This window comes from Lithobates pipiens, unplaced genomic scaffold (genome assembly GCF_037356315.1).
Source record: "Lithobates pipiens isolate NorthernLeopardFrog02 unplaced genomic scaffold, aLitPip1_a1.2 Scaffold_16, whole genome shotgun sequence".
Lineage (NCBI taxonomy): Eukaryota > Metazoa > Chordata > Amphibia > Anura > Ranidae > Lithobates > Lithobates pipiens.
Window position 1 is genome coordinate 47,953,858 of NW_027507748.1, and position 27,366 is coordinate 47,981,223.

General features: G+C 45.2%; 1 protein-coding gene across 1 annotated transcript in view; it reads right to left on the bottom strand.

Moving 5' to 3' along the window:
* Window positions 1–27,366, bottom strand: part of LOC143981771 (uncharacterized) — a 76,423-nt gene that overhangs the window by 35,659 nt on the left and 13,398 nt on the right. The window contains exons 2-4 of the mRNA XM_077479860.1: window positions 24,172–24,549; window positions 9,183–9,362; window positions 464–691 (exon numbers count right to left, since the gene is read on the bottom strand). Of these exons, the coding sequence (XP_077335986.1) occupies window positions 464–691; window positions 9,183–9,362; window positions 24,172–24,549 (786 nt within the window). The remainder of the gene's footprint in view (window positions 1–463; window positions 692–9,182; window positions 9,363–24,171; window positions 24,550–27,366) is intronic.

A 27,366-nucleotide genomic window follows, 5' to 3' on the forward strand; every position in this document is an offset into this window, starting at 1 on the left:
TTTTCTGAAAATTTTCTAAACTTGGAAAACAAAATAAAGAAAATAAAGCACCACATCAAAAAGGACTGTAAGCTGCAATATACTACATTTTTTCTTGGTCTTAGTTCTTTAACTCAGACATCCCCAACCCCCGGGTTGTGTGCCGGTGCATGGCCTGTCGGGAGGCATGGGCAGCAGGCGAGCGAGGCGGCACAACCTGCACTACCACCCTCCAACCGCCAGAGATGAGGAGAAGGAGAGAGGAGAGGCAGGCCAGGGACAGGATCGTAACAAAGCACTGGTGAGACCCATACAGTCTAAAGGCGAGAGACCATGTCCTGGGGGGGGACTTCATACTAAGCTGAAATCAGGTGACAGGCTGCACCAGACCCTCTTCTGTGGAGGGGTTGTCTTCTTCAAGGCCGGGCCATGGTGCCGACTCTCTTTAATAGTCAATGTAGTGATATTAGGAAAGTAGACCTACCTTCTGTGGCATGATTTACGTTGCAAGATACTCTTTGGTCAGGGGTCAGTGAGGACAGAGGGATCTGAAGAGAACTTGTGATGGTGGTAACGTTGCCCTCTATTGTTTTATTAGTTTCTCCAACAGAATTTCCTGGTCTGTTCCAGTTAATTTGAGATATTTCTGTTCCAGTTGCGTTACATTGCAAAACTACCATTTCATCTGATCCTTCCTTTAACGTCTTTTCTCCTGAAAACAAGACCAATAATGGTGTGATATTTTTTATCATCGATAGGGCTTTTGGTATTTTTTTTTCCATTTACCCAATTTAAAAAAAAAACATATTTAAATATAAACACCATGTGGCTCAATTTCAGCTGACACATGACCATATGCGTAAAGTATGACACCCCTCCAAGATATGGAGTTCTGGTGTATAAACAATATTGAACTCAAAAATTAATAAAGTTGCATTTATCCAAAACATCGCCGGTTGTTATATAAATGAATTAAAGTGCCAACGTGCTACGCAAATATAAAAACACCCACATGGAGCAAATCTCAGACCAGACAAACCAGCACACCGATACAGTGACAAAGCTCTCAAGTATAGATTCATAAAGTTCATATAGTTTTAACTCTTTCATGACTAAGCCTATTTTTGACATTTGGTGTTTACAAGTTAAAATCCGTATTTTTTGCTAGAAAATTACTTAGAACCCCCAAACATTATATATATATATATATATATTTTTTTTTATATTATTTTTTTTTTAGCAGAGAATAAAATGGCGATTGCTGCAATATTTTATGTCACACGATATTTGTCCAGCGGTGTTTTAAGCGCAACTTTTTGGGAAAAGGGACACTTTAAAAAAACGAAACAGTAAAGTTAGCCCAAATTTTTTGTATAATGTGAAAGATGATGTTACGCCGAGTAAATAGATACCAAACATGTCACGCTTTATAATTGCACGCACTTGTGGAATGACGACAAATTACGGTACCTAAAAATCTTCATAGGCGACGCTTTCATTTTTTTTTTTTCGGTTAAAAGGTTAGAGTTACAGAGGAGGTCTAGTGCTAGAATTATTGCTCTCGCTCTGACTATCGCGGCGATACCTCACATGTGTGATTTGAACACCGTTTAAATATGCAGGTGCGACTTCCATATGCGCGAGCTTGCGGTGACGGAGTCGCTTTAAAAATATTTATTTTTTTTTTATTTTTTTTTTAATATTAATAAATTGTTTAAAAAAAATAAAATAAATGTTGATCACTTTTTTCCAAATAACAATTTTATTTTTTCGTGGTCGTAAAACAGAGATATCAGTGCAGGCATACAGCAAAAACAGCAAGGCTCCCAAAATCTGGAGGGCCCATTACAGAGATACAGCATATAATAACATGGTATAGGGCGGTATAGCAAAAACAGGCGGTTCGACCAGGGGGTGCAGAGCGGGATGAGAGACACAGAAAGTCAAGCAGCCGCACAATAAAACACGAAGCCGCCCAGGGTCTACTGCTCAGAATGTTGATCACTTTTATTGCTGTCACAAGGAATGTAAACATCATTTGTGACAGTAATAGGTGGTGACAGGTACTCTTTATGGAGGGATTGGGGGTCTATAAGACCTCCACTCCCTCCATTGCACTTCAAAGTATTCAGATCGCCGTTTTCAGTGATTCTGAATACTGTATATATTTTTTAATCCGGCGCCATTGGCAGCTGAGTAAACGGGAAGTGATGTCATGACGTCGCTTCCGTGTTTACAATCAGGAGACTGTAATGAAGCCACTTACGGCTTCATTCCAGTCTGTCCCTAGCCGCCTGAGGCATTGGATTGTTGATCAGCCTCCTGGTGGAACGGGAGGCCCGGTAAGAGCGGCGGTAGGTCCCCTCCCCTTCCTACGGTGTAACTGCCGAGTGGCTTTTAGTCACATCAGTTGTTATCGCTGGAAAGTCGATTGCCGGCGCTAAAACACAGTACCGGGGAGATGCCTGCAGCTGGGGGCATCATCCCGGTATAACCCCTGAAAGCCGAATACGCACATCTACGTTCGCTCGGTGGCAAGGGGTTAAATACCTCCTCTTCATAAGTGTTCAACGGAAAGTGCTCAAACATCCAATCACCAGTAGATCTCCAATATGTGATTCCACCACCTTAATATGGATGTAAGTTTACCAAAAGCTGTGAACCCTCTAAAGAGAAGTCGGATGTTCACATGGCCAAATACCCTGGCCGGGGTAATCACAAGACTCGCCCACCGCTCTGGATTGCAAGTGTAGGCTGTACTCGTTATCTCTTGTATGTATGAATGCGAGTTATGCCGCATACACACGTATCAGACTATCCGGCGGACTTAGTCTGGCGGACAAACCGCCGGACTGTCCGCCGGACTTTCCGAACGAGCTACCTGCCCACACACGGTACTTTTGCGACGGACTTAGTCCGCCGGATTATCCGCCGTACTTTTGAAATGAACAGACTCGCCCCCACACACACAGAGGAAAGTCCGTTCATTTTGAACGCGTCTCCAGGTAGCAGAGGATTCTGGGACTGTGACATCATAATGGGCGGGGACATCATCCTGCGATGTCCCTATATAAGTCTCCGCGCGCCACGTCCCTGTCATTGTGGCCAGAGACAGCAACGAGGCAACAGCTCATGAAGAGAAGAACAGAAGGCGGCGACAGAAGACTGGGACACCGCATGTAAAAGAGCTAGAAGAAGGCATGGAGGCCCAGCAAGAAGAACCGAAGAGGGGGACAAGACTCCCGAAGTCGGAAGAAGAGGGCAGCCGCAAAGAAGAAAGCCAGGCTCCTTCGCTAGTAAAAGAGCTAGCAGAAGATAGCGGAGGAGTCAGACGAGAAGACCCCCGAAGACGGAAGAAGACCCCCGGAGCTGTGCAATAAACTATTTTAACCCTTGTGTGTTGTGTTTTTTTACATTGTACCCCATACTCATTCACATATTAAAGGGGGCTCCCGGATTCCAATAAGCCCCCCGCCCACAGACCCCGACAACCAACAGCCAGGGTTGTCGGGAAGAGGCCCTTGTCCTCATCAACATGGGGACAAGGTGCTTTGGGGTGGGGGGCTGCGCGGCCCCCCCTTCCCCAAAGCACCCCCCCATCTTGAGGACGCGCGGCCTGGTACGGTTCAGGAGCCGCTCGCTCATCCCCACCCCTTTTCCTATCCTGAGCGTGCTCGGATAAGGGTCTGATATGGACCTAGAGGGGGACCCCCACGCCGTTTTTTTCGGTGTAGGGCTTCCCCTTTAACTCCATACCAGGTGACAGGGCCAGCGGCGCCTCCTTCGCTGGTCCCGGCTACCTGGAGCCGCGCTCAAAATGAGTGGACTTTTCTCCGGGTGGGAAAAGTCTGTTCATTTCAAAAGTATGGCGGACTAGCACACACACATGGCGTATTGTCCGCCGAAATGCTAATCCGGCAGACATATTTAGGTGCAAAACTACTTTCTTAGTCCGCCGGACTTTTGGGTAAAAAAAAGTCCGCCGGAGCCCACACACGGGCGGACTGTCCGGCGGACTCGAGTCTGCCTGGCTTTTCCACCCGATTGTTTGATCGCGTGTACGCGGCTTTAGGGACCTTAGAGATTGTAAGCTCCTTGAGGTCAGGGACTAATGTGAATTATAATACAGTATATATGTAAAGCATTGTGTAAATTGATGGCACAATATATTATAAGTGCCTGTAATTATAAGCGCCTATAATAAATGAGAAAACAGGACCTGTCTTTACCATCCTCTACTTTGAGAATGCTAGTTCTAGCTCTGACCTGAGAGAGAGAGAAGACATTTTTCAGACACCCATTTATAGCATGCTTGTCCTGGGTCTACGACAACATTTTTTTCTCAAGTCAGGCATCTAGCATTTTCAAAAAACTTCTTGGACAGTGAATCAGCATCATGGCATCTGCCCAGGGACCAGGCAGCTGATCCACTAAGCAGGGTGGATAAAAATCTGTTTTTTTGTGGGGTTTTTTCCCCAAAAAAAGAAAAGTAAAAACAGATTTTTGGGATTTAAATCTGATTTTTATTTATTTTTATCAAATTTATTTGAATAAAATGCTTTTGGAGTAAAAATCTACCTAAAGATTTGTTTTCTATTTAAGATACATTAATAATTTCATTTATTCAGCATAAAAATGGAGCTTAGTTATGTAGCAGGAGGCTGTATATTTTGCAATATTTACAATTTTGGTAAACTCATTCAATGAATCCAAGCTCTTCAACCTGAGAACATGCACTGCATTGATGCATTTACACAATTTCACAGTAACCATGAGATAAAACAAAGTTCAGGAATATTCCTTTATCCCATTGTTTTGCAAATCTATGTACTATACGATTGAATCGGTTCTGATAATTGTTGTTTTACTAACCTGAGAGCTTATTCTAAAAAGGAAACCTTCATTTGGTTTGCAAATATTAAACGACTAACTACCAACAAGAATGAGTCCTTACAACTAAAGAGCACCTGTCATTTCAGATCCATCATGGCAGCGCCCGTTAGCGAGCGTAACTATAATAAGGTAATTGTGCGCTGCCACCTAGTGGTAAGTGAATAAATGTTAATTAACAAAAAATGTCAAAAATGTGATGTGAAAATGAAGCTGCTGCTATCACCTGGCTGTTCTCACAAAACAATATGGCTAAAAGTGATGGAAATGCGAGAATGTTGCTATAGGCTAAAAGAACAAAAAAAAAAAAAAAAAAAAAACAACCTAAAGCTAATGTTATTAACATATGAATAACTAAGGCAAGTATGTTAGATGAATAATCATAAAAATAATAATAATCATTAAAAAAAAAGTCCATGAAAATAATTCAATGAAAATAAAGAGTCTTCTTATAAATGGTACACTTCAAATTTCAAAGTGAAAAACGTGCTCCACAAATAAAACGTCAATCCGTGACTAGTGCTCCCTTCACCAGGTGCGATGGAAGCCCCCTCCTTCATAGACCCCAATTGGGTCCAACACTCAGAGTGATTCTCATCAGTAAACGGCTCCACATTGATCTCCTGTTAGCAGGGCATCCACTCACCGGTTGCCGCCACGTCCCTCACCTTGTTGTGTCCCTGCCGCATCACCAGCCGTCCCATTAAAGTGAATGGGACTGTCGGTGAGTCAACTATAATTTTTGCACAAACCAATCAGTACACGTTTATTGGGATTTTTGTTTTTAACCAAAAACGTAGCAGAATACATATTGGCCTAAATTTCTGAAGTAATTTGATTTTTTTACATTTAGTTTTATTTGGAAATGTTTTATAACGGAAAGTAAAAATGTTTTTTTCAAAAAAACTAAAACAAAACAAACAAACAAAAGAAAGCTCTATTTTCAGGGAAAAAATAGCATAAGGCTTCATGCACACGAGACGCAGATGCAAACTCTGCTGGACACATTTTTAAAAGCTGAAACCGGCGTTTAGAAACGCGCGTTTTGCCGCGATTTTTAACGCGATTTAGCGGCGTTTTACCGCGTTTGCGTCTAGAAGCCTTTAGTTAAGCTAACATCATAGACCCTCCCCAGCTCAAAAACAGTATTATTAACTATTTCAGCAATTTTGTGAGACCAGAGTGAGTAGCAGCAGCTGTGAGAGCTGCAGTGTACTTGTATTTAGCGTGTCACTTGCCACGGCACCTGCCACAAGTTGTGGATTGTCCACTTGCCACGTGACTTGCCACATCACCTGCCACGTCACCTGCCACAAGTTTTGGATTGTCCACTTGCCACGTCACTTGCCACAAGTTGGGGATTGTCCACTTGCCACATCACCTGCCACAAGTTGTGGATTGTCCACTTGCCACGTCACTTGCCACATCACCTGCCACGTCACTTGCCACGAGATGTGGATTGTCCACTTTCCACGTCACCTGCCATGCCACCTGCCACAAGTTGTGGATTGTCCACTTGCCACGTCACCAGCCACATCACCTGCCACAAGTTGTGGATTGTCCACTTGCCACATCACTTGCCACATCACCTGCCACAAGTTGTGGATTGTCTACTTGCCACGTCACTTGCCACATCACCTGCCACGTCACTTGCCACGTCACCTGCCACAAGTTGTGGATTGTCCACTTGCCACGTCACCTGCCACGTCACTTGCCACAAGTTTTGGATTGTCCACTTGCCACGTCACCTGCCACAAGTTGGGGATTGTCCACTTGCCACATCACCTGCCACAAGTTGGGGATTGTCCACTTGCCACGTCATTTGCCACATCACCTGCCACGTCACTTGCCACAAGATGTGGATTGGTCACTTTCCATGTCACCTGCCATGCCACCTGCCACAAGTTGTGGATTGTCCACTTGCCACGTCACCAGCCACATCACCTGCCACAAGTTGTGGATTTCCACTTGCCACGTGACTTGCCACATCACCTGCCACGTCACTTGCCACGTCACCTGTCACAAGTTGTGGATTGTCCACTTGCCACATCACTTGCCACCTGCCATGTCACTTGCCACAAGTTGTGGATTGTCCACTTGCCACGTCACTTGCCACAAGTTGTGGATTGTCCACTTGCCACAATTTTTGGATTGTCCACTTGCCACGTCACCTGCCACAAGATGTGGATTGTCCACTTGTCACATCACCTGCCACGTCACTTGCCACATCCCCTGACACGTCACTTGCCACAAGATGTGGATTGTCCACTTTCCACGTCACCTGCCATGCCACCTGCCACAAGTTGTGGATTGTCCACTTGCCACGTCACCAGCCACATCACCTGCCACAAGTTGTGGATTGTCCACTTGCCACATCACTTTCCACGTCACCTGCCACGTCACCTGCCACAAGTTGTGGATTGTCCACTTGCCACGTCACCAGCCACAAGTTGTGGATTGTCCACTTGCCACATCACTTTCCACGTCACCTGCCACAAGTTGTGGATTGTCCACTTTCCACGTCACCTGCCACAAGTCAAGTTGTGGATTGTCCACTTGCCCCGTCACTTGCCACGTCCCCTGCAACGTCACCTGCCACAAGTGGATTGTCCACTTGCCACATAACTTGCCACCACATCACCTGCCACAAGTTGTGGATTGTCCACTTTCCACGTCACCTGCCACAAGTTGTGGATTGTCCACTTGCCACGTCACTTGCCACGTCCCCTGCAACGTCACCTGCCACAAGTGGATTGTCCACTTGCCACATAACTTGCCACCACATCACCTGCCACAAGTTGTGGATTGTCCACTTGCCACGTCACATGCCACGTCACCTGACACAAGTTGTGGATTGTCCACTTGCCACGTCCCCTGCCACAAGTGGATTGTCCACTTGCCAGGTCACTTGCCACGTCCCCTGCCACAAGTGGATTGTCCACTTGCCACGTCACCTGCCACAAGTTATGGATTGTCCACTTGCCACGTCACATGCCAGTCACCTGCCACAAGTTGTGGATTTTCCACTTGCCACGTCACCTGCCAGGTCACTTGCCGCATCACCTGCCACAAGTTGTGGATTGTCCACTTTCCACGTCACTTGCCACTTCACCTGCCATGTCACTTGCCACAAGTTGTGGATTGTCCACTTGCCACCTGCCATGTCACTTGCCACAAGTTGTGGATTGTCCACTTGCAATTGCAATTGTTTAAAATATTTTTCTAATGGTTTTTCATCATTTGCAATAATTTTTTAGATTTTTAATTTTTAAAAAAAGGTCACCTTTAAAAACGCTTATAAACGAAAATGCGGCAAAACGCGGTAGCGGCGTTTTGCCGCGTTTTACCGTGTTTTGCGTCTGAAACGTGGAAACTTTTGCGTCTGAACCCATTTTTTTGCTTCTGGAAAAACGAGGTTAAACGCAACTGCATAAAAACGGCAAAAAACGAGACTGTGTGCATGGACACATAGGATAACATTGAATGAGTTCAGGAGCAGTTGAAAAAAGTGTCCAACTGCCTCTGAACACGCGTTTAACTGCGTCTCGTGTGCATGAGGCCTAAATCTTATTTGGGTACAGCGTCGCACGACCATGCAAATGTCAGTTAAAATAACGCAGTTCTGTATCGCAAAAAAATGTTCTGGTCATGAAGGGAAGTAAATATTCTGGAGGTGGTTAAACACTTGCTGACCGCTGCATGCTGATATACGTCGGCACAATGGCAGCAGTAGGCAAATGGGCGACCTGCACGTCCCCTTTAAATCTGCGGGGCTAGTGGGCGCACACGCCCGCTGCGTACAGCGTGACCGCCCGCCCACGGGTCCCGCGGATTCAATGTCTGCTGGGGGCCCGCGATCGTGTCCCGGAGTGGAAGAAGAGGAAGATGCCTATATCAACAAGGCATTTCCCCATTCTGCCTTGTGACATGACAGATCACTGCTCTCTGTCATCGGGAACAGTGATCGCTGTCATTTCATTGGAAGTGCATCCCCCCCCCAGTTAGAATCACCCCCTAGGACACATTTAACCCCTTGATCGCCCCCTAGCATTTAACCCCTTCCCTGCAAGTGTCATTTACACAGTAATCAATTCATTTCTAGAGCACTGATCACTGTATAAATGACAATGGTCCCAAAATAGTGTCAAAAGTGTCCGATGTGTCCGACATAATGTCGCAGTCCTGATAAAAAAAAAAAATAATAAAAATGTCAGAAATCTTTCCCCTATTTTATAGATGCTATAACTTTAGCGCAAACCAATCAATATACGCTTATTATATATATTAATATATTTCTTTAGAGCATTACTTACCCCCTGCTTCCCGTGACACAAATATACAGGAGGCGTTGGCATTTGGGTCACTAAATCTTCCTTTAAGCAGAGAGTTCCCATTAACATCACGCTCAGACTTTTGTGTTTTTATCTCTAGTGGATTCATGGTGATGTTGATGTCCGTCCCGGGGGCTGAACATGCAAGTTCATTTGATAGACCTAGAATGAAAAATAGGATTAGACCAATGGTTGTCAACTTATGAGCTAAAGGGGGCCTCAAATGCAGCCCCCCGACATCACCAAAGGGCTGCACATAATGTTCAATATATGTAACGCTTGAAAGTGTGAACAGGATATATTGTTGGCTGTGCATCCGGAAAGTATTCACAGAGCCTCACTTTTTCCACATTTTGTTATGTTACAGCCTTATTCTAAAGTTCTACAAACAATACCTCATAATGCCAACATGAAAGAATTTTGTTTGAAATTTTTGCAAATTTATTAAAAAGAAAAAAATCCCATGTACATAAGTATTCACAGCCTTTGCTCAAAGCTTTGTTGAAGCACCTTTGGCACCAATTACAGCCTCAAGTCTTTTTGAGTATGATGCTACACACTGGGGCACACATTTTTGGGTAGCTTCTCCCTTGTCAAGCGCCATCAGATTGAATGAGGAGCCTTGGTGCACAGCCATTTTTCAGATCTCTCCAGAGATGTTTAATCAGGTTCAAGCCTGGGCCACTCAAGGACATTCACAGAGTTGTCCCGTAGCCCCTCCTTTATCACCTTGACTGGGTGCTTAGGGTCGTTGTCATGTTGGAAGATGAACCTTCACCCCAGTCTGAGGTCCAGAGTGCTCTGGAGCAGCTTTTCATCAAGGATGTCTCTGTACATTGTTGCATTCATCTTTCCCTTGATCCTGACTAGTCTCCCAAGTTCCTGCCGCTGAAAAACATCCCCATAGTATGATGCTGCCACCACCATGTTTCACTGTAGAGATGGTATTGGCCAGGTGATGAGCGGTGACTGGTTTCCTCCAGACATGGCCCTTGCCATTCAATCCAATGAGTTCAATCTTTGTTTCATCAGACCAGAGAATTTTGTTTCTCATGGTATGAGAGTCCTTCGGGTGCATTTTGACAAACTCCAGGTGGGCCGTCATGTGCTTTTCAATGAGTGGCGGCTTCTGTCTGGCCACTCTACCATGCAGGCCTGATTGGTGGAGTGCTGCAGAGATGGTTGTTCTTCTGGAAGGTTCCCCTCTCTCCACAGAGAAACGCTGGAGCTCTGTCAGAGTGACCATCGGGTTTCTGGTCACCTCCCCGACTAAGGTCCCTCCCCCCCATCACTCAGTTTGGCCAGGCGACCAAGAGCCCTGATGGTTCCAAATTTCTTCCGTTTACGGGTGATGGCGGCCACTGTGCTCATTGGGACCTTCAATGCTGCAGAGAGGTTTCTGTACCCTTACCTAGATCTGTGCCTCCATACAATCCTGTCTCCGAGCTCTACAGACAATTCCTTGGACTTCATGGCTTGGTTTGTGCTCTGACATGTACTGTTGCCTGTGTGACCTTATATAGAGAGGTGTGTGCCTTTCCAAATCATGTCCAATCAATTGAATTCATCACAGGTAGACTCCAATCAAGTTGTAGAAACATCTCAAGGGTTTTTCACATTGTCATTATGGGGTATTATTTGTAGAATTTTGAGGAAAATAATGAATTGAATCCATTTCGGAATAAGGCTGTAACATAATAAAATGTGGAAAAAGTGAAGCGCTGTGAATACTTTCCGGATGCATTGTATGCTGCAGAAGATATTATGAAACTGGGAACATACCGTATTACCAGAGGCTGATAGAGATCAATGCTATTACCCTAATAAGTTTTCCCACTAACTGCTGAGGTCTGAGGACTGCACATCATACACCAGGCATGTCCAAAGTCCGGTCCGGTTTTGAACGGCCCGTCTGGCTATCTAACCAGCCTTTATCAAAAAGTGGGCCGCGGGATCAGGGCTGTCAGATGAGCCGATCCCCAGCACTGTGAGAAGCCCCATCAGCTTCAAAAGTGAAAATAAGTGTAGGGGAGTGTGCTGTGCTCTCTGCTTCCCCCTACAGTGCAGTACCCGGCTAGTTAGATTAGTGTTAAAAGGGCTTTATTCATTGTGTGTGCGTGTGTCTGTATGTATGTGTATGTCTATATATATATATATGTGCATGTATGTGTATGTATTTGTGTGCATGTATGTCTGTGTGTATGCATGTGTATGTATGTATGTATGTATGTGTGTGTGTGTGTGCATGTATGTGTATGCATGTGCGTGCATGTACGGGTCTATATGTATGACTGCATGTATGTGTATGCATGTGTCTGTACGTGTCTAAATGTATGTGTATGCATGTATGTGTATGCATGTGTCTGTATTTATGTATGTATATGCATGTGTTTATGCATGTATGTATGTGTGTGTATTTGTATGCATGTGTCTGTATGTATGTGTTGTGTGTGCGTGCATTTGTCTGTGTGTAGGTTACTTTTAATCCGGACCCCCCCCCCATTCTTGTACCATCAGAACTGCTTTTGTAGGGCTTGTGTGTGATAGCAGCCAGGACTGCTGCTCCTCTGAAAAACAATCCATACACAGATCGCTTTTCAGAGGCATTTGAAAGGCGGTAAAGAGGCATTATGTTGCCTCCTCGTCACCTGTTTTAAGCCCGTAAAATGCAGCATCACTATACCGCAACTGTGCAATCTACACAGTTGTGGGGTAGTTGCAGTGCAGGCCCATTCTCCCTGGGTATACCTCCAGCTGAAGCCACAGCATGTGTACACCCCTAGCTGCTCCCTCTGCAGCTAAAGGGGGAGAAGTTGGGGATGGTAAAAAACAGCTTAACCATGTGGTTTTACTGCCCCTCCAACCAGACATGTGAACAAGCCCTTGGTTCACATCTGTGTGGCTGCGTATAGGGCAGCCTATTCATTTCAATGGGCTTCCCTACCCACAAAAATGCAGAGAAAAGTCCCATAGGTTTTTTTTTTTTTTTATTGCACTGCACCAAAAGCACCCCACGTTTTCCAATGTGTGGGGTACCATTAAGAATAGTACCCCTAAAGAGCAGAGCATTCGTCTGTGTGTCAGGAACGAGCGTGACAAAGGCAAGAGAGTTCTTGCTGGGCATTGTTTGTGCTCAAACAAACACACTCAGACCGAATTTTAATAGTTCAAAGAATGTCAGGCAAAAAATGGTCGGCCCTCATGCATGTTCACTTCATCAAATCTGGCTCACTTTGAAAAAAGTTTGGACACCCCTGTTACCAAAGGGCCAGAACAGAAAATAGGTTTCTCCTATGCCGACATCTGCTGATGAAATCTGGTACTGCAATCTAAGTCGGTTTTCTAAGTGCTCTATCACATTGATCAGTTTTTGATGCGCTTTTGGGGTTTAAAAAGCAGAAGCAGAAATGCATCCCAAGTACTACAGTGAGGAAAGAGACTATTTAATCCCCAGTAGATTTTGTAAATTTGCCCATTTACAAAGAAAAAAAAAAAAGGTCTATAATTTTTTATCATAGGTTTATTTTAAATGATAGTCATCCAGATCAACCAAAAATCCAGAAAAAAACCCCCATGATACAAATGCTATAAAATGAGTTGCAGTTCAGTGAGTAAAATAAGCATTGGATCCCTAAGCAAAACATGACTTAGTACTTGGTGGAGAAACCCTTGTTGGTGAGCACAGAGGTAAGATGTTTCTTGTAGTTGGTGACCAGGTTTGCACACATCGCAGGGGGGATTTTGGTCCACTCTTCTTCTCTACAGATCATCTCTAAATCCTTAAGGTTTCTTCGCTGTCGCTTGGCAACTCGAAGTTTCAGCCCCCTCCACAAATTTTCTATAAGATTAAGGTCTGGAGACTGGCTAGGCCACCATGATTTTATTGTGCTTCTTCTTGAGCCACTCCTTTCTTGTCTCTGCAGTATGTTTTAGGTCATTGTCATGCTGGAAGACCCATCTTTAGTGTTCTGGCTGAGAGAAGAAGGCGCTCAACACAAGATTTTACAACATACAGCCCCGTCCATTGGTCCCTCAATGCAGAAGAGTCATCCTGTACTAGGGTTGTCCCCTATACCACTTTAAGACCGAGCACAAGTACCGATACTTTTTTCCAAGTACTCGCCGATACCGATTACTTTTTTTTTTAATGTCATGTGACAATGGCACTAATATGCAGCACGGATGACGCATGGACTGTCAGTAGTTTTTTACAATTTTCTTTTTTTACAACGCTTTCTTTTTTTTTTGGGGGGGGGGGGGGGTAGCGGACAGTGTCAGTGTGTTTATTACATTTTTATTATTTTTACAATTTCACCTTTTAACCACTTGCCGCCCGCCCTATTACAAATTGACGGCGGCAAAGTGGTTTCATAATCCTAACCGGACGTCATATGACGTGATTAGGATTATGAGCCGCTGCGCGCCCCCGGGGGCGCGCATCGCGGCGATCGTTGTTGCGGGGTGTCAGTCTGACACCCGGCAACTACGATCTCGGTAAAGAGTCTCCGACGGAGACTCTTTACCATGTGATCAGCCGTGTCCAATCACGGCTGATCACAGTGTAAATGGGAAGAGCCGGTGATCGGCTTTTCCCTCACTCGCATCTGTCAGACGCGAGTAGAGGAGAGCCGATCGGCTGCTCCTCTGACAGGGGGGGTCTGTGCTGATCGATTATCAGCACAGCCCCCCCGAGGATGCCCACACTGGACCACCAGGGACACCACTAGACCACCAGGGAAAAGGTAATAAAAATCCATAATCCTCCCTAGACCACCAGGGATGCCAGTCAGCACAATGGGTGCCAATCAGTGCCCATAATGGATGCCAATCAGTGGCCACAATGTGCATCACTGATTGGCATGCATTATTGTTTGGCACTGATTGGCATCCATTACTATAACACCGATGCCGCCTATGAGTGCCCACCTGTGCCGCCTATGAGTGCCCACCTGTGCCGCCTGAGTGCCCACCTGTGCCGCCTATGAGTGCCCACCTGTGCCGCCTATGAGTGCCCACCTGTGCCGCCTATCTATGCCCACCTGTGCCGCCTATCCATGCCCACCTGTGCCGCCTATCCATGCCGCCCATCCGTGCCAGCTATCAGTGCCAATTTGTGCCACCTATCAGTGTCCGTCCGTGTCGCCCATCCGTGTCGCCCATCCGTGTCGCCCATCAGTGCCACTTCATTGGTGCCCATCAGTGCCACCTTATCAGTGCCCATCAGTCTAGCCCCATCAGTGCCCACCAGTGAAGGAGAAAACGTACTTATTTACAAAGTTTTGAAACTGAAACAAAAAAAAACATTGTTTTTTTCAAAATTTTCGGTATTTTTTTATTTGTAGCGCAAAAAATAAAAACCGTAGAGGTGATCAAATACCACCAAAAGAAAGCTCTATTTGTGGGGAAAAAAAATGATAAAAATTTCATTTGGGTACAGTGTAGCATGACCGCGCAATTGTCATTCAAAGTGCGACAGCGCTGAAAGCTCAAAATTGGTCTGGGCAGGAAGGTGTTTAAGTGCCCTGTATTGAAGTGGTTAAATATTAATTACAATTATGTTTTTATTTTATCAGGCCTGTTGGGGGGGCTTTGGTGAGCTATCAAGGTTCTCAACAAACCCCTGACATCTCCCCTTTGAGACAGGGAAAGGGACTGAGGACACAGATTCCCCAGTCTCCTACTCTGTAGCCTCAGCTGCACTGGAGATGAATGGAGAGGAGACAGGGGCTCCTCTCCATTCATAAACAGAAGCATCGTAAACACAGTTTACAATGCTCCGTTATGAATGCACAGACTCAGTGATCACTGACTGTTCATTCGGAAAAGGAAGAAGATGGTAAATTATAGATTTAGGAGTGTGCACTGAGAGGAATAAATTCAAAAGAGTCCGTAGCATTTCAGTGTGCCCCATCATTGGTGTCATTGGGAGGAATTGTGTGCCACCATTTGTATCATTGGGCCCTATTGTTGGTGTAATTGGAAGAAACTGTGCTCCTTTCTCCACTCTCCATCCTGAAAGATTGAGGACAAAGGCAGCAGAGGAGCACGGAGGGGGGACAGGAGCACAGAGGAAGGAGTGGAGCATGGAGGGAGGAGCGGCTCCGTGTGGTGCACGGAGGGAGGAGTGGAGCATGGAGAAGGGACAGGAGCGGGGGGGGGGGGGGTGTCAGTCAGGTGTGATCAGTGTGGTGGTGGGGGGAGTTACAAGCCCTGATCCCATAGATTTCAATATAGCAACTGAACGCTGTGGGGGGGGGCTGTCAGCTGCTATAGTGAAATCTATACAGGGGGGGATCAGTGCTTGTAAGTCCCCCCCCCCCTCCTCACCGTGGCACCGATCATCCCTGACTGCCCGAGTATCTGATCAAGCAATGGGGCATTTTGTCGAGTACAAGTACTCACGCAAATGCTCGTTATTGGTACAGATACTAGTATCATTAAATGGACAAACCTATTCTGTACATTTAGCAGAGAAACAGCCCCAAAGCATAATGTTTCCACCTCCGTGTTTGACTGGTGTTCTTAGTGTCAAAGTCAGCATTTTTCTTCCTCCAAACACGGCGAGTCGAGTGAATGCCAAAGAGATCAATTTTGGTCATCACTTTCTCACAATCCTCTCCGAATCATTTAGATGTTCATCCAGCAAATTTCAGACGGGCCTATACATGTGCCTTCTTGAGGAGGGGGACCTTGCGGGCGCTGCAGGATTTCATTTTATTTTGTGTGTTACCAATGGTTTGTTTGGTGACTGTGGACCCAACTGCTTTGAGATCATTCACATTCCTCCCGTGTAGTTCTTGGCTGATCCTTCACTTTTCTTATGATCATTCTTACCCCAAGGAAATCTTCCATGGCGCTCCAGACCGAGGGCGATTGGTTATTTAGAATTTCTTCCATTTGTGAATAATCGCTCCAACAGTTGTCTTCTTCTCACCAAGCTTCTTGCTGATGATCTTGTAGCCCATTCCAGCCTTGTGCAGGTCCACAATCGTGTCCCTGATGTCCTTTGACAGCTCTTTGGTCTTGCTCATGATGGTGAGGTTTAAATGGAAGAGATTCTTTGGACAGGTGTCTTTTATACACAGAATGAGTTGTCGAAATTAACAGGACTAATCCAATCTGTGTACCACATGAGCACATACTGTAGCAAGTCTGTGGGAGCCAGAATCATTGTTGCTTGGAAGGGGATCAAATACATATTTTACTCACTGAACTGAAACTCAATTTATAACAATTTGTATCATGTGTATTCTTGGTTGATATTCTGTCTCTATTGGGGTGGCAGGGGGTTTGGGGGTGTGAACAGAAGTCGACCTGCATGTACGCTTGAGCTCCTAGATCTCTCATAGCCCACAGCTTCACAGCCTTTTAAGGAGACTTTCTGCACCCGTACATGGGTGGATCCAAGAGAACCCGCTCCTCCAAAGAACAGGGATCATTCCAACCTCCTTCCAGGTTTTCAATGACCTTCCAGGGCTACTTTTCACTGCCTCCCATGCCGCCTGCACAAGATGGTGCTGGCTGCCTCCACCTATTCCACACGGTCTCCACCACAGCCTGCTTCTCAAGCTCCGGCCCCTCAGCAAAGCACACCCAAGTCATGGATGGCACCCGGGATGCAACCATCACACAGGACACAGCCTGCTGCACTGGGCCTAACCCCCGCCTCGTACACACAGTGTACAGACACCTTCTCATGGCTGCTGTGCACAGCATCAGACCCCGGCCTGACCGAAGGGGGTCAAAGCTCTTCTCCTTCAGTGGACTTCCCACCCCTACCAGGGCCTATGTACACGCAGGACTCTGAGTTCTCACAGGCAGAACCCCAGGGAAGACTCACACCACATCAAGCCTACTCCTCTGCTCCTGCCTCCCCCAAAATCACAGAGACAATCCCGCTCCAGGGACCCTGGCACTTCTGGGAGGGGTGCAAGCATATGCGTGTCCCTGTATGCGTTTTGTGTGTTGTTGTCTGTCTCTCTCGAATATGTAATGAAATAATTACTGTTGTGCCTATACAAATATATACCGTATGTAATACTTATACACAATTCTTTGTCTCTGTTTTTAAATATACCAGCATCTACCCAGTACTTGTCCTGAAGTAGCTAATATCTAGTGAAATGCGTAGACCAGCAAGTGTGAAGGGGTTATTGGATCAAATTATTATTACTTTAATACCATATGAGGGGTAACTGGTAATCTGATACGATATGATGGGTAACTAGTAATCTGTGTCCATATGGGGTGTTAAATGTATGTTTTTTTCATGTTTCTTTTATACATGTTGTAATAAAATTATATTTTTTACTAAATTCTTCTCTCATGTGTGCCCACAAAGTCCACTTATTTTTTTGAGTCTCTCAATCCTTTTTCATATATATTTTGAATGTTGGCATGGTGAGGGTCCTCCCTTGTTATCACAGGAAGCACCTCCATGGTTAACAGTGGACAGAATTAAAATTATATTTGGGAAACTTAACATTAATAAATCACCAGGATCAGATGGCTTGCCTCTGAGGGTACTTAGGGAATTCAGGCAAATAATTGCAAGACCATTGTTCCAAGGGCCCAAAATAAATCCCTGGGAATTACAGACCAGTTATGGTTTGAAAACTGTCTACAAGGGCGAGTTCAGAGGGTGGTGATAAATGGGGAGTACTCGGAATGGTCAGGGGTGGGTAGTGGGGTACCCCAGGGTTCTGTGCTGGAACCAATCCTGTTTAGTTTGTTCATAAGTGACCTGGAGGATGGGGTAAACAATTCAATCTCTGAATTTGCGGATGATACTAAGCTAAGCAGAGCAATAACTTCTCTGCAGGATGTGGAAACTTTGCAAAAAGCTGAACAAATGAATGGGGGAGGCAACTACATGACAAATGAGGTTTAATGTAGAACAATTTAAAATAATGCAATTGGGTGGCAAAAACATGAATGCAAACTATACACTGGGGGGGGGGGACCTCTGGAGGAATCTAGGATGCAAAAGGACCTGAGGGTCCTAGTAGATGATAGGCTCAGCAATGGCATCCAAGCTGCTGCTAACAAAGAAAACAGAATATTGGCATTAAAATGGGTATCAACTCCAGAGATAAAACGATAATTCTCCCGTTCTACAAGACTCTGGTCCGGCCACACCTGGAGTATGCTGTCCAGTTCTGGGCACCAGTCCTCATGAAGGATGTACTGGAAATGAAGAGAGTACAAAGAAAAGCAACAAAGGTAATAAAGGGTCTGGAGGATATTAGTTATGAGGAAAGGTTGCGAGCACTGAACTTATTCTCTCTGGAGAAGACGCTTGAGAGGGGATATTGTGGGTGACCCCACAATAAGGATAAAACTTTTTCGCGTAAGGGAGTTTAAACAAAACACGTGGCCACTCATTACAATTAGAAGAAAAGAGGTTTTACCTTAAACTACATAGAGGGTTCGTTACTGTAAGAGCGGCAAGGATGTGGAATTCCCTTCCACAGGAAGGTTGGACTTGATGGACTTGTCTTTTTTCAACCTCACCTACTATGTAACAGGGGGGACTGTTTTGCATTCACTTCCAGACATTATCCTCAGGTCTAATCCCCGCAAACGGGTCGGTGTAGCCATTCTTTTTAAATGTCCATCCCCGTTTACATGTTCTTTCATTGACCCATGAGGACACTAATGGCAGGCGCATATAGTAACTTTTTGCACACTCTATGCCCCGAATGTCCACCAGATTGACTAACAAAAGTGTTTGCGTACCTCTTCCGAACACCCAATGAATTCTTAATAGTAGGTGGGGACTTTAACCTACCCCACTCCTCGGTGCTTGATTGCTACATGGTGAACCCTAGGGATTCACAATCTCGAGCCTCTAGAGACTTGAAACTCTTTCGTCACATCACTGGGCATTATGTCCTATTTGACATCCTGGTGTGCTCTCCATCCCGGGGATCGGGAGTATAAAAGTTTTATTTGCCCCCAACCATATGCATTCACATTTTGACTACCTCTTTGTTAACAATGCTATGCTGCATATCCCCCACGCTGCTCAGATTCTCCCGATCGCCTAATCGGACCATGCCCCCATCCTGCTGACACTGGACCTGCAGACACTGGCAGCTGAATACCTTCCTCCTACAACAGCTCCCCTCCAAAACGGAATTAGAATCCACACTGAAACTCATCCACACTTCGAGAACACCACCCCAGACACATCCTCTTCCACTCTCTGGGAAGCCAATAAGGCAGTTCTTCATGGTCGCTGCATTGTGCTCTCTTAAGCTTTGAAAAAGACGCAAGGGCCACCAAATCGCAAGCTGAGAAGGAACTTCAGGTCCTAGAACATTGACCAAAATCCTCCCCATCCCTACCACTACTCAAAATAAATCTGTCTCCGTATGACTCTTGGAGTCCTGACTAGACTAAAACAACTGTACTATGATAAGGGTAACAAAGCCCACTCGCTATTAGCTCGGAATTTGGCTGAACGCTCTCACACGGCTACCCCACATCAAATTGAACACAGATTGGGCTGCCTACAATCTCATCCCCAGGACATTGCCCACTCCTTTGAGGAGTTCTACACCACTCTATACAACAACCCTGAGATCCCTCATGACTCCCCCCCCCCCCCCCCCCCCCCCCAAACTAACTGACCGCATGAACCACTATCTATAACAGAGTGGAATCTCCTGACTTCAGGTGTCGGACCTCCTTTCCCTCAACACACCCATCACAGAAGAGGAACTCATGTCAACCATGAAAACTCTACCTACGCGTAAATCCCCTGGTCCAGACAGTCTCCCCTACGAGTATTATAAATCCTTTCTTCCCCTACTCCTGCCACATGTGTAAACTCTTTAATGCCTTCCTTCGGCAAACTCCCATTCCCTCGGACATGCAAAGATCATTTCTCACTTTAATACCGAAACCTGATAGGGACCCCTCTTTATATGCTAGCTATATGCTTATAGCACTCTTAATCTCTGACCTGAAAATCTTTACCAAACTTCTCTCAATACGCCTGAACACAATATTACCCTCTTTAATACACAAAGCTCAGATGGGCTGTCCCTCTCTGTCAGGCAGGGGACAACACGAGAAGGGTATTTGACTTAATAGATGTGGCAAGCAGGGACAGCCTGAAATACTTCGTCCTTGGTCTGGATAAGGAAAAGGCCTTCGACCGCTTGGGCTGGCCTTTCCCGTTTGCCACATGGTATTCCAGGGACCCTTTCTCAGGCTGGTTTACACCTCTATACCAACCCTACATCTCAAGTGAAAACTCCTTTTGCTCTGTCTCCCTCGCTCCCGATTGCTAATGGGATCCGCCAGGGGTGTCCATTCTCACCCCTATTGTTTGCTCTGTGTTGAACCCCTGGCAGCATTCATCTGCAGAAACCCAGACATGCGGGGTATCCCAGTCAGAGGGAAGGAGTTTAAACTATCACTATCACTGTTCGCGGATGATGTCATACTCACCCTGACCCAACCTAGGATCTCCCTACCCAACTTGGCTGCTGAACTCGACAATTATAGGTCCCTCTCAGGTTATAAAATAAACGTGACCAAATAGGAGGCACTTCCAATTAACATCCCGGCAGCCGAAGCGCACCACCTGCAGCAGTGCTTCCCCTATAAGACCTCAGCCCTGAAATATATAGGGGTTCATATCACCCTGACCTTTGCCACCTTATACTAAGCAAACTTCCTGCCCATTTCACTCCATAAGAGATCTAATGCAAAAATGGAAGACCCACCACATTTCCCTCCTGGAAGAGTGGCCTCTGAAGATGACCTTTCTCCCTAAACTCCTGTATCTATTCCAGACATTGCCTATCCCTGTCCCTTACATACAACTAAGAAAGCTTCAAGCAGATTTGATTTTGCCTGGAACTACAGGAGGCACAGGATACCCCGTTCGGTCTTGATGGTGTCCCGCTCCGATGATGGGCTGGCGTTCCCTGACCTGGTAAAATATTATCAAGCGACTCAATTGCGCGTCTTGACCTTCTGGTTCCCTCAATGATCCCATAATAAATGGACAGAGATTGAAAAGAGATGGCTCACGCTTATACACCCAAATAGTTTACGCTGGAGTGCGAACGTGGAGGTGGACCCTGGTAGGCTTTTGGTGTTTATGTCTCAACTCAGATCGCTCTGGCGCAAAATGTCCCGCGCATACAAGCTCAGTTTAGAAAAGTCACTGCTAACCTCTTTCCTCTGAAACCCCAAGATGCCTGCTGGTCTCACTCACCAGATGTCGTCACCCTGGGGGAACATGGAACTTATTCCACTTTGGCCACTTGGTAGACCCTAGATCACGTAAATTACTAACGTTCACTGAACTCCAGGAAAAATATGAGTTAACTCGCCAGGTGTTTTATATGCCAATACGCCCCTATGCTCAATCCTTTGCCCCAAATCTCCAATTCTCAGCGCCACCCCCCTTTGAAATCTTAATATTAGAGGGATCCACATGCCAGGGACTGATCTCTGACATATACCGGCTACTTAATTACTACTCTATACTGAATCAGGGTAAACATGCCTACATGCTCCGCAGGGAAAAGATATTGGGAGAAGAAATCCCTGAGATGATGTGGCAGACGATCTGGTCCCAGGCGGCTAAAAGCACCTACAAAGAGAACACTTATAAAAGTCTTTACTTTTGGTATCTGACCCCGGACGTACTCCATGTTATCTACCCCTCTCACTCCGATCAGTGCTGGCGCTGACAGGGAACAAAGGTACCCTCTACCATATTTACTGGAGTTGCCCTATCATAGTGCCCTTCTGGATGGAGACACAGCGCTTGTTGTCCCGCCTCTTTGTGGTACAGGTCCACATGACGCCATCATTTATCCTACCTTGTGTGTCACCATTATAAATTGCCAAACCATCCAAGAAGCTACTTAAACATGTCCTGACAGCTGCGGGATGTCTGGTTGCCCTCAACTGGAAGAACCCAAGAAGCTCTGTACGCCAGAATAAAAGATATGGAGCTAATGGAAAAAAAATTACAGCTAGATTACAGGATAGGTTGGAAATGCACCATAAGATCTGGGAGGAGTGGCATCGCCAAGAGGGCCTGCCCCGAGCCAGTGGTTGAGATACTACCTTAATTACCCATCTCTCCTTAGCTTACTTTTTCAACTCTCTTTATCCCTTCTCTCCTTTCTATCTTTTCTTTTATGTTCTCTCTCACATTCCATAGGCTCTCATCTAGCCTATGGCACATTTCAATTATTATCTAACAGTTCATAGTATGATTTAGCAATGATCCTGCATCAATTACTGCTACAATGTCTGTACTGGCTATATCCCTGTGCCACCTGGAACTTACTGTGTTCGGTCTATGTTCTTTTACCTGCTGAGAGAATAAAACGGTTATTTGAAGGAAAAAATAAATAAATAAAATACACCTATGATAAAAATTATAGACCCTTCATTTCTTTGTAAGTGGGCAAACTTACAAAATCTGAAGGGGATCAAATAACGATTTTCCCCACTGTATGGAACTCTCCACACTGCAGGTACGATGTGCTTTTGAAAAGTCTAAAATCCCAAAGAGCATTGTTAAAGTAATTTCAAAGGCTTCTGTTTTTGCTTTATTTTTTAAATAACAAACATGTCATATTAATCTGCTCTGTGCAGTGGGTTTGCACAGAGCAGTCCCAATCCTCCTCTACTTGGGTCCCCTGCCGGAGCTTCTGGCCCCTCACTCCTGTCGAGTGTCCCATCTCTCTCTCTCCCTGGTTGGCTGTGATTGACATCAGCAGGAGCCAATGGCTCCAGGTGCTGTCTCTGCCAATGAGTGAGAGTCCCCGGAGAGCCAAGGCTCTCGTGCACATTGCTGGATCATGATAGGGATCAGATGAGTATTGGGGGCAGATGAGTATTGGGGGCAGATGAGTATTGGGGGCAGGGGGGTTGCTGCACACAGAAGGTTTTTTACCTTCATGCAGAGAATGTATGAAGGTAAAAAACAAAAACAAAAAAAATTCTGCCTTTAGAACCACTTTAAAGTGAAAAGTCATTCTCCAAAACCTCATCCCCCCTATGCCTATGGTTCTCTACACAATTAGCAAGCTTTTTTTTAGAAAATGTTAGACCCCCCCCCCCCCCCCCCCCGCACTTCATTTGCTTGGGTGAATTAGGTGCACGGTTCTCGCTTTGCAAGCTTTGACATGTGGTGTGCATATCCCAGGAGGCTTTGCCAGAAAAAAAAAAAAAGGTTCTCTCAATTTATATGAAGACTGCTATTGCTATCCTCCCCTTCTGAAAATGCTAGCTGGCTGGCAACCATCCTGATCCAACTGCTTTGACAGTTTTGGCAAAGCAGTTTGTTTGGGACACTGACACGCCTGACATCGCACTTTAATACTCTTGGCACAGCAGTTGTGGCATGCCAAAACGCTTATTACTGCAGCAGGGCACACTGACACTCAATTTTGTCACATGCTTTTATGGGACACCAGCATGCTGTCAGCCTCCCCTCTTTACCAGCACACTACACTGACAGCCAAGAGAACCATGCCAACCCACCACCCTGTGGGCCAATGGTAGTGAGGAGGGAACGGATCCCCAGGAGATGGGGGAGAAGACTTATTGTACTGTAATTCATTGAATGACAGGAGGGAGGCACTACACAGTGAGCGATGCTGAAACCAGAATTGGAGAAAAAGGGGTACAGCCAACTGACAGCAGAGAAGGGTACAGAGGGAAAGGAATGTTGTGAAAGGGAATGTATAAAGTTGACAGAGCGGGCATTAAAAAAGGGAAAGGCTGTGCAGGGGAGGAGTAGGCTGATGGTAGTGATCAAAGGGAAGTAATGTTGAAACAAGGGATGAATTGTTGAAAAGGCAGGCAGTGGAAAGTCCAGAGGACAATGGCTCAGTAACCCAGTCACCCAAGAGGATTTTGGGGGACCAGGAAATGTCCAGCCCTGATCTAAAGTGTCAAGACATGAATAGTTCCAGATCCAGCTTACCAATATCTGTCAGGAAAACTTCACCATAAACACCATTAGCATGCTTTATGCTAAAGTAACATCCATAACAAGCTTCAGCCTTTTTCTCCCACTTCGAAATTTCAATGGTTGATCTGTAGAAATCTTCGTCTGGATCCAACGGAAGGATAGAAATAAATGTTGCAAATTCTGGAGGTATGCGTGGCCCATGTTCTTTGCTACAAGATGCCAATTCTTTAAACGCATTTCCTTTTATCTCACACCATATCACATGAATGGCCTCCACGGGGTGCGGGAGGGTACAAGTAAGAGTGATGTTTCCACCAAGTATGTCTGGCTCCGGCTTCATACATCTTACTGGATCCGTATCCGATGCTGGTGGCAAAAATGAATTGCAGACTAAAAGTCAAGAATAGAAAATAAAATATAAGGTCAGTAGTGTACCTACCTGACTGTATGACTAACAAGTTCATAGGAAATAATCTGGCAACAGGGTAACTTTAATGGTATAGTCCACTTTCCACCATTGTTTTTTTGTTTGTTTTGTTTTTTATCTACAAAAGCTGAACCTGGGGAAATTAAAAATCTTCCCTTGCAGTAGGGCTGGGAGATACTGCACACAGGTTTTTCACCTTCCTGCACAGAGAACAAAAAAAACCCTCATTCCTTTACAGCCAAGTTTATTGCTCATTTATATGTAGGAGGACTGAGAACTTCACTTTTACCTACCCAAGCCTCCCTGCTACAAAACTGGTTGCCACAGCTTCCTCTCTCCTATGGTTTGAAAGCAGAATGCCTCTGACATCAAGACCGATGAAGTTCCGGTGCTAGATGTAAAGAAGCACTTGGAGGTCCATGCAAAAAATAAAATCTCTGCATCTATAGACACCACGTACCCAACACTAACCTCTCCATCCCTGTAAAGATAAATGGAGTATATATACCTTTTTGGAAGCCGATCTGACTCACTCTGACCCAATCTCCAGAGGTGGAAGCTCTGCAGAGGACACACCCAACAACGGCTATGAAATGAATGGGAAGTGGCATCATCCATAGTGTTACTATGGGCCTTCCGTTATCCTCCATCTCCTCTGCACCGGCTTCTACAGTGAAGCCATGGCTGTCGGCTTAGCATGGGATCCAGTCAGAGAGGGTCAGATCGGCTTCCAAAAACTTATATATACTTTTTTTTTCTTTACAGGGATAGAGAGGTTAGTGTTAGATCCATGGTGTCTATAGATGCAGTGATTTTAATTTTTGCATGGACTTCCACTTTAACCCCTGGGTAGCCCCTCTGCAAGGAGTATTTTTACTTTCCCCAGGAGTTGGGCTTTAATATATTTTTTTGCATTGGCACCCACAAAGCATGGCAGCCACAATCAGTGGATCACGGGACAATGCACAGCCTTCTGCAGGCACTCCTTTCAGCTACCTAGCCGTACCGATATACAAACCTTCAGTTACAGGGCTAGAGGGACAATGACAGAAGAGACTTGTAGTTTATTCATTTACAGATCTCTATAAATGAAGGATGCAGCTGTGTGGGCACAGCCATGCCAGATTAAAAGTGTGACAGGAGCTGCTGGTAGAAGAACCCTGCAATCCTTTTAAGAGCGGGTGCAGGGCAGTTTGGAGCCATGTATAAAAAGGTGAATTAGCAATAAAAAAAAAAAAAAAAAAAAAAAAACACACACTATATACAGGGGCCTCTCGAAAAATGAGAAAATCATCAAAAAGTTCATTTGTTTCAGTAATTCAATTCAAAACGTGAAACTGATATTATATAGATTTATTACACACAGAGTGATATATTTCAAGCATTTATTTATTTTAATTTGGATGATTATAGCTTACAGCTAGCGACGACCCAAAATTCATTATCTCAGAAAATTAGATTACACAAGACCAATAAAAATAAAAAAAAGAAGAGGATTTTTAAAACAGAAATGTTGGCTTACTAAAAAGTATGTCCATGTACAGTATAGTATGGACTCAATACTTGGTCGGAGCTCCTTTTGCATGAATTACGGCATCAATGCGGCGTGGCATGGAGTAGATCAGCCGGTGGCACTGTTGAGGTGTTATGGAAGCCCAGGTTACTTTGATAGTGACTAGGGCTGCAACTAACGATTATTTTCTTAATCGATTAGCTGGCCGATTATCGTTTCAATTAATCAGTTAATAACTTTAACCACTTCAGCCCCAGACTATTTTGCTGGCCAAAGACCAGACCACTTTTTGCGAATCGGCACTGCGTTGCTTTAACTGACAATTGCGCGGTCATGCGACGTGGCTCCCAAACAAAATTGATGTCCTTTTTTCCCACAAATAGAACTTTCTTTTGGTGGTATTTGATCACCCCTGCGGTTTTTATTTTTTGCGCTATAAACAAAAATAGAGCGGCAATTTTTGAAAAAAAAAAACAAACGCATTATTTTTTACTTTTTGTTATAATAAATATCCCCCAAAAATGTATAAAAAAGAAAAAAAAAAAAACACATTTTTTGCCCTCCGTTTAGGCCGATACGTATTCTTCTACATATTTTTGGTAAAAATCGCAATAAGCGATTGATTGGTTTGCACAAAAGTTATAGCGTTTACAAAATAGGGGATCGTTTTATGGCATTTTTATTAATAATTTTTGACCAGTCATTTATACAGCAATCACTGCTATACAAATGCAGTGATTCCTGTGTAAATGACACTGGCAGTGAAGGGGTTAACCAGGGGGTGGCAGTGTAGGGGTTAAGTGTTCCTAGGGGTGTGTTACTAACTGTTGGGGGCTGGGCTTTCTTTTAGTGAACACTGATCTCTGCTCCAATCACATGGAGCAGAGATCAGCATCACTTGTTGCTAGGCAGAACGGGGAGATGCTGTTTACAACGGCATCTCCCAGTTCAGCCGCCCCGTGAGACGATCGCGGGTGTCTGCCCTCGGCAATCGAGTCCGCGGGACCCGTGACCGGACTCACGGGGGTCCTGACCAGCACGCGAGCATGCCGGCGCGCTCGCGGTGGCATTTAAGATTGGACGTACCTGTACGCCAATATGCCTGCCCGTGCCATTCTGCCGACGTACACCGGCGTGCGCTGGTCGGGAAGTGGTTAAAAAAAAAAAAGTGGGTCAAATTGACGTTCATTTTCAACCACAGTGACAGGAAAATTTGGAAATAGAAAACTTCTTAGTCAAAGGAATTTTCAGACAGTGTATGTGGTTT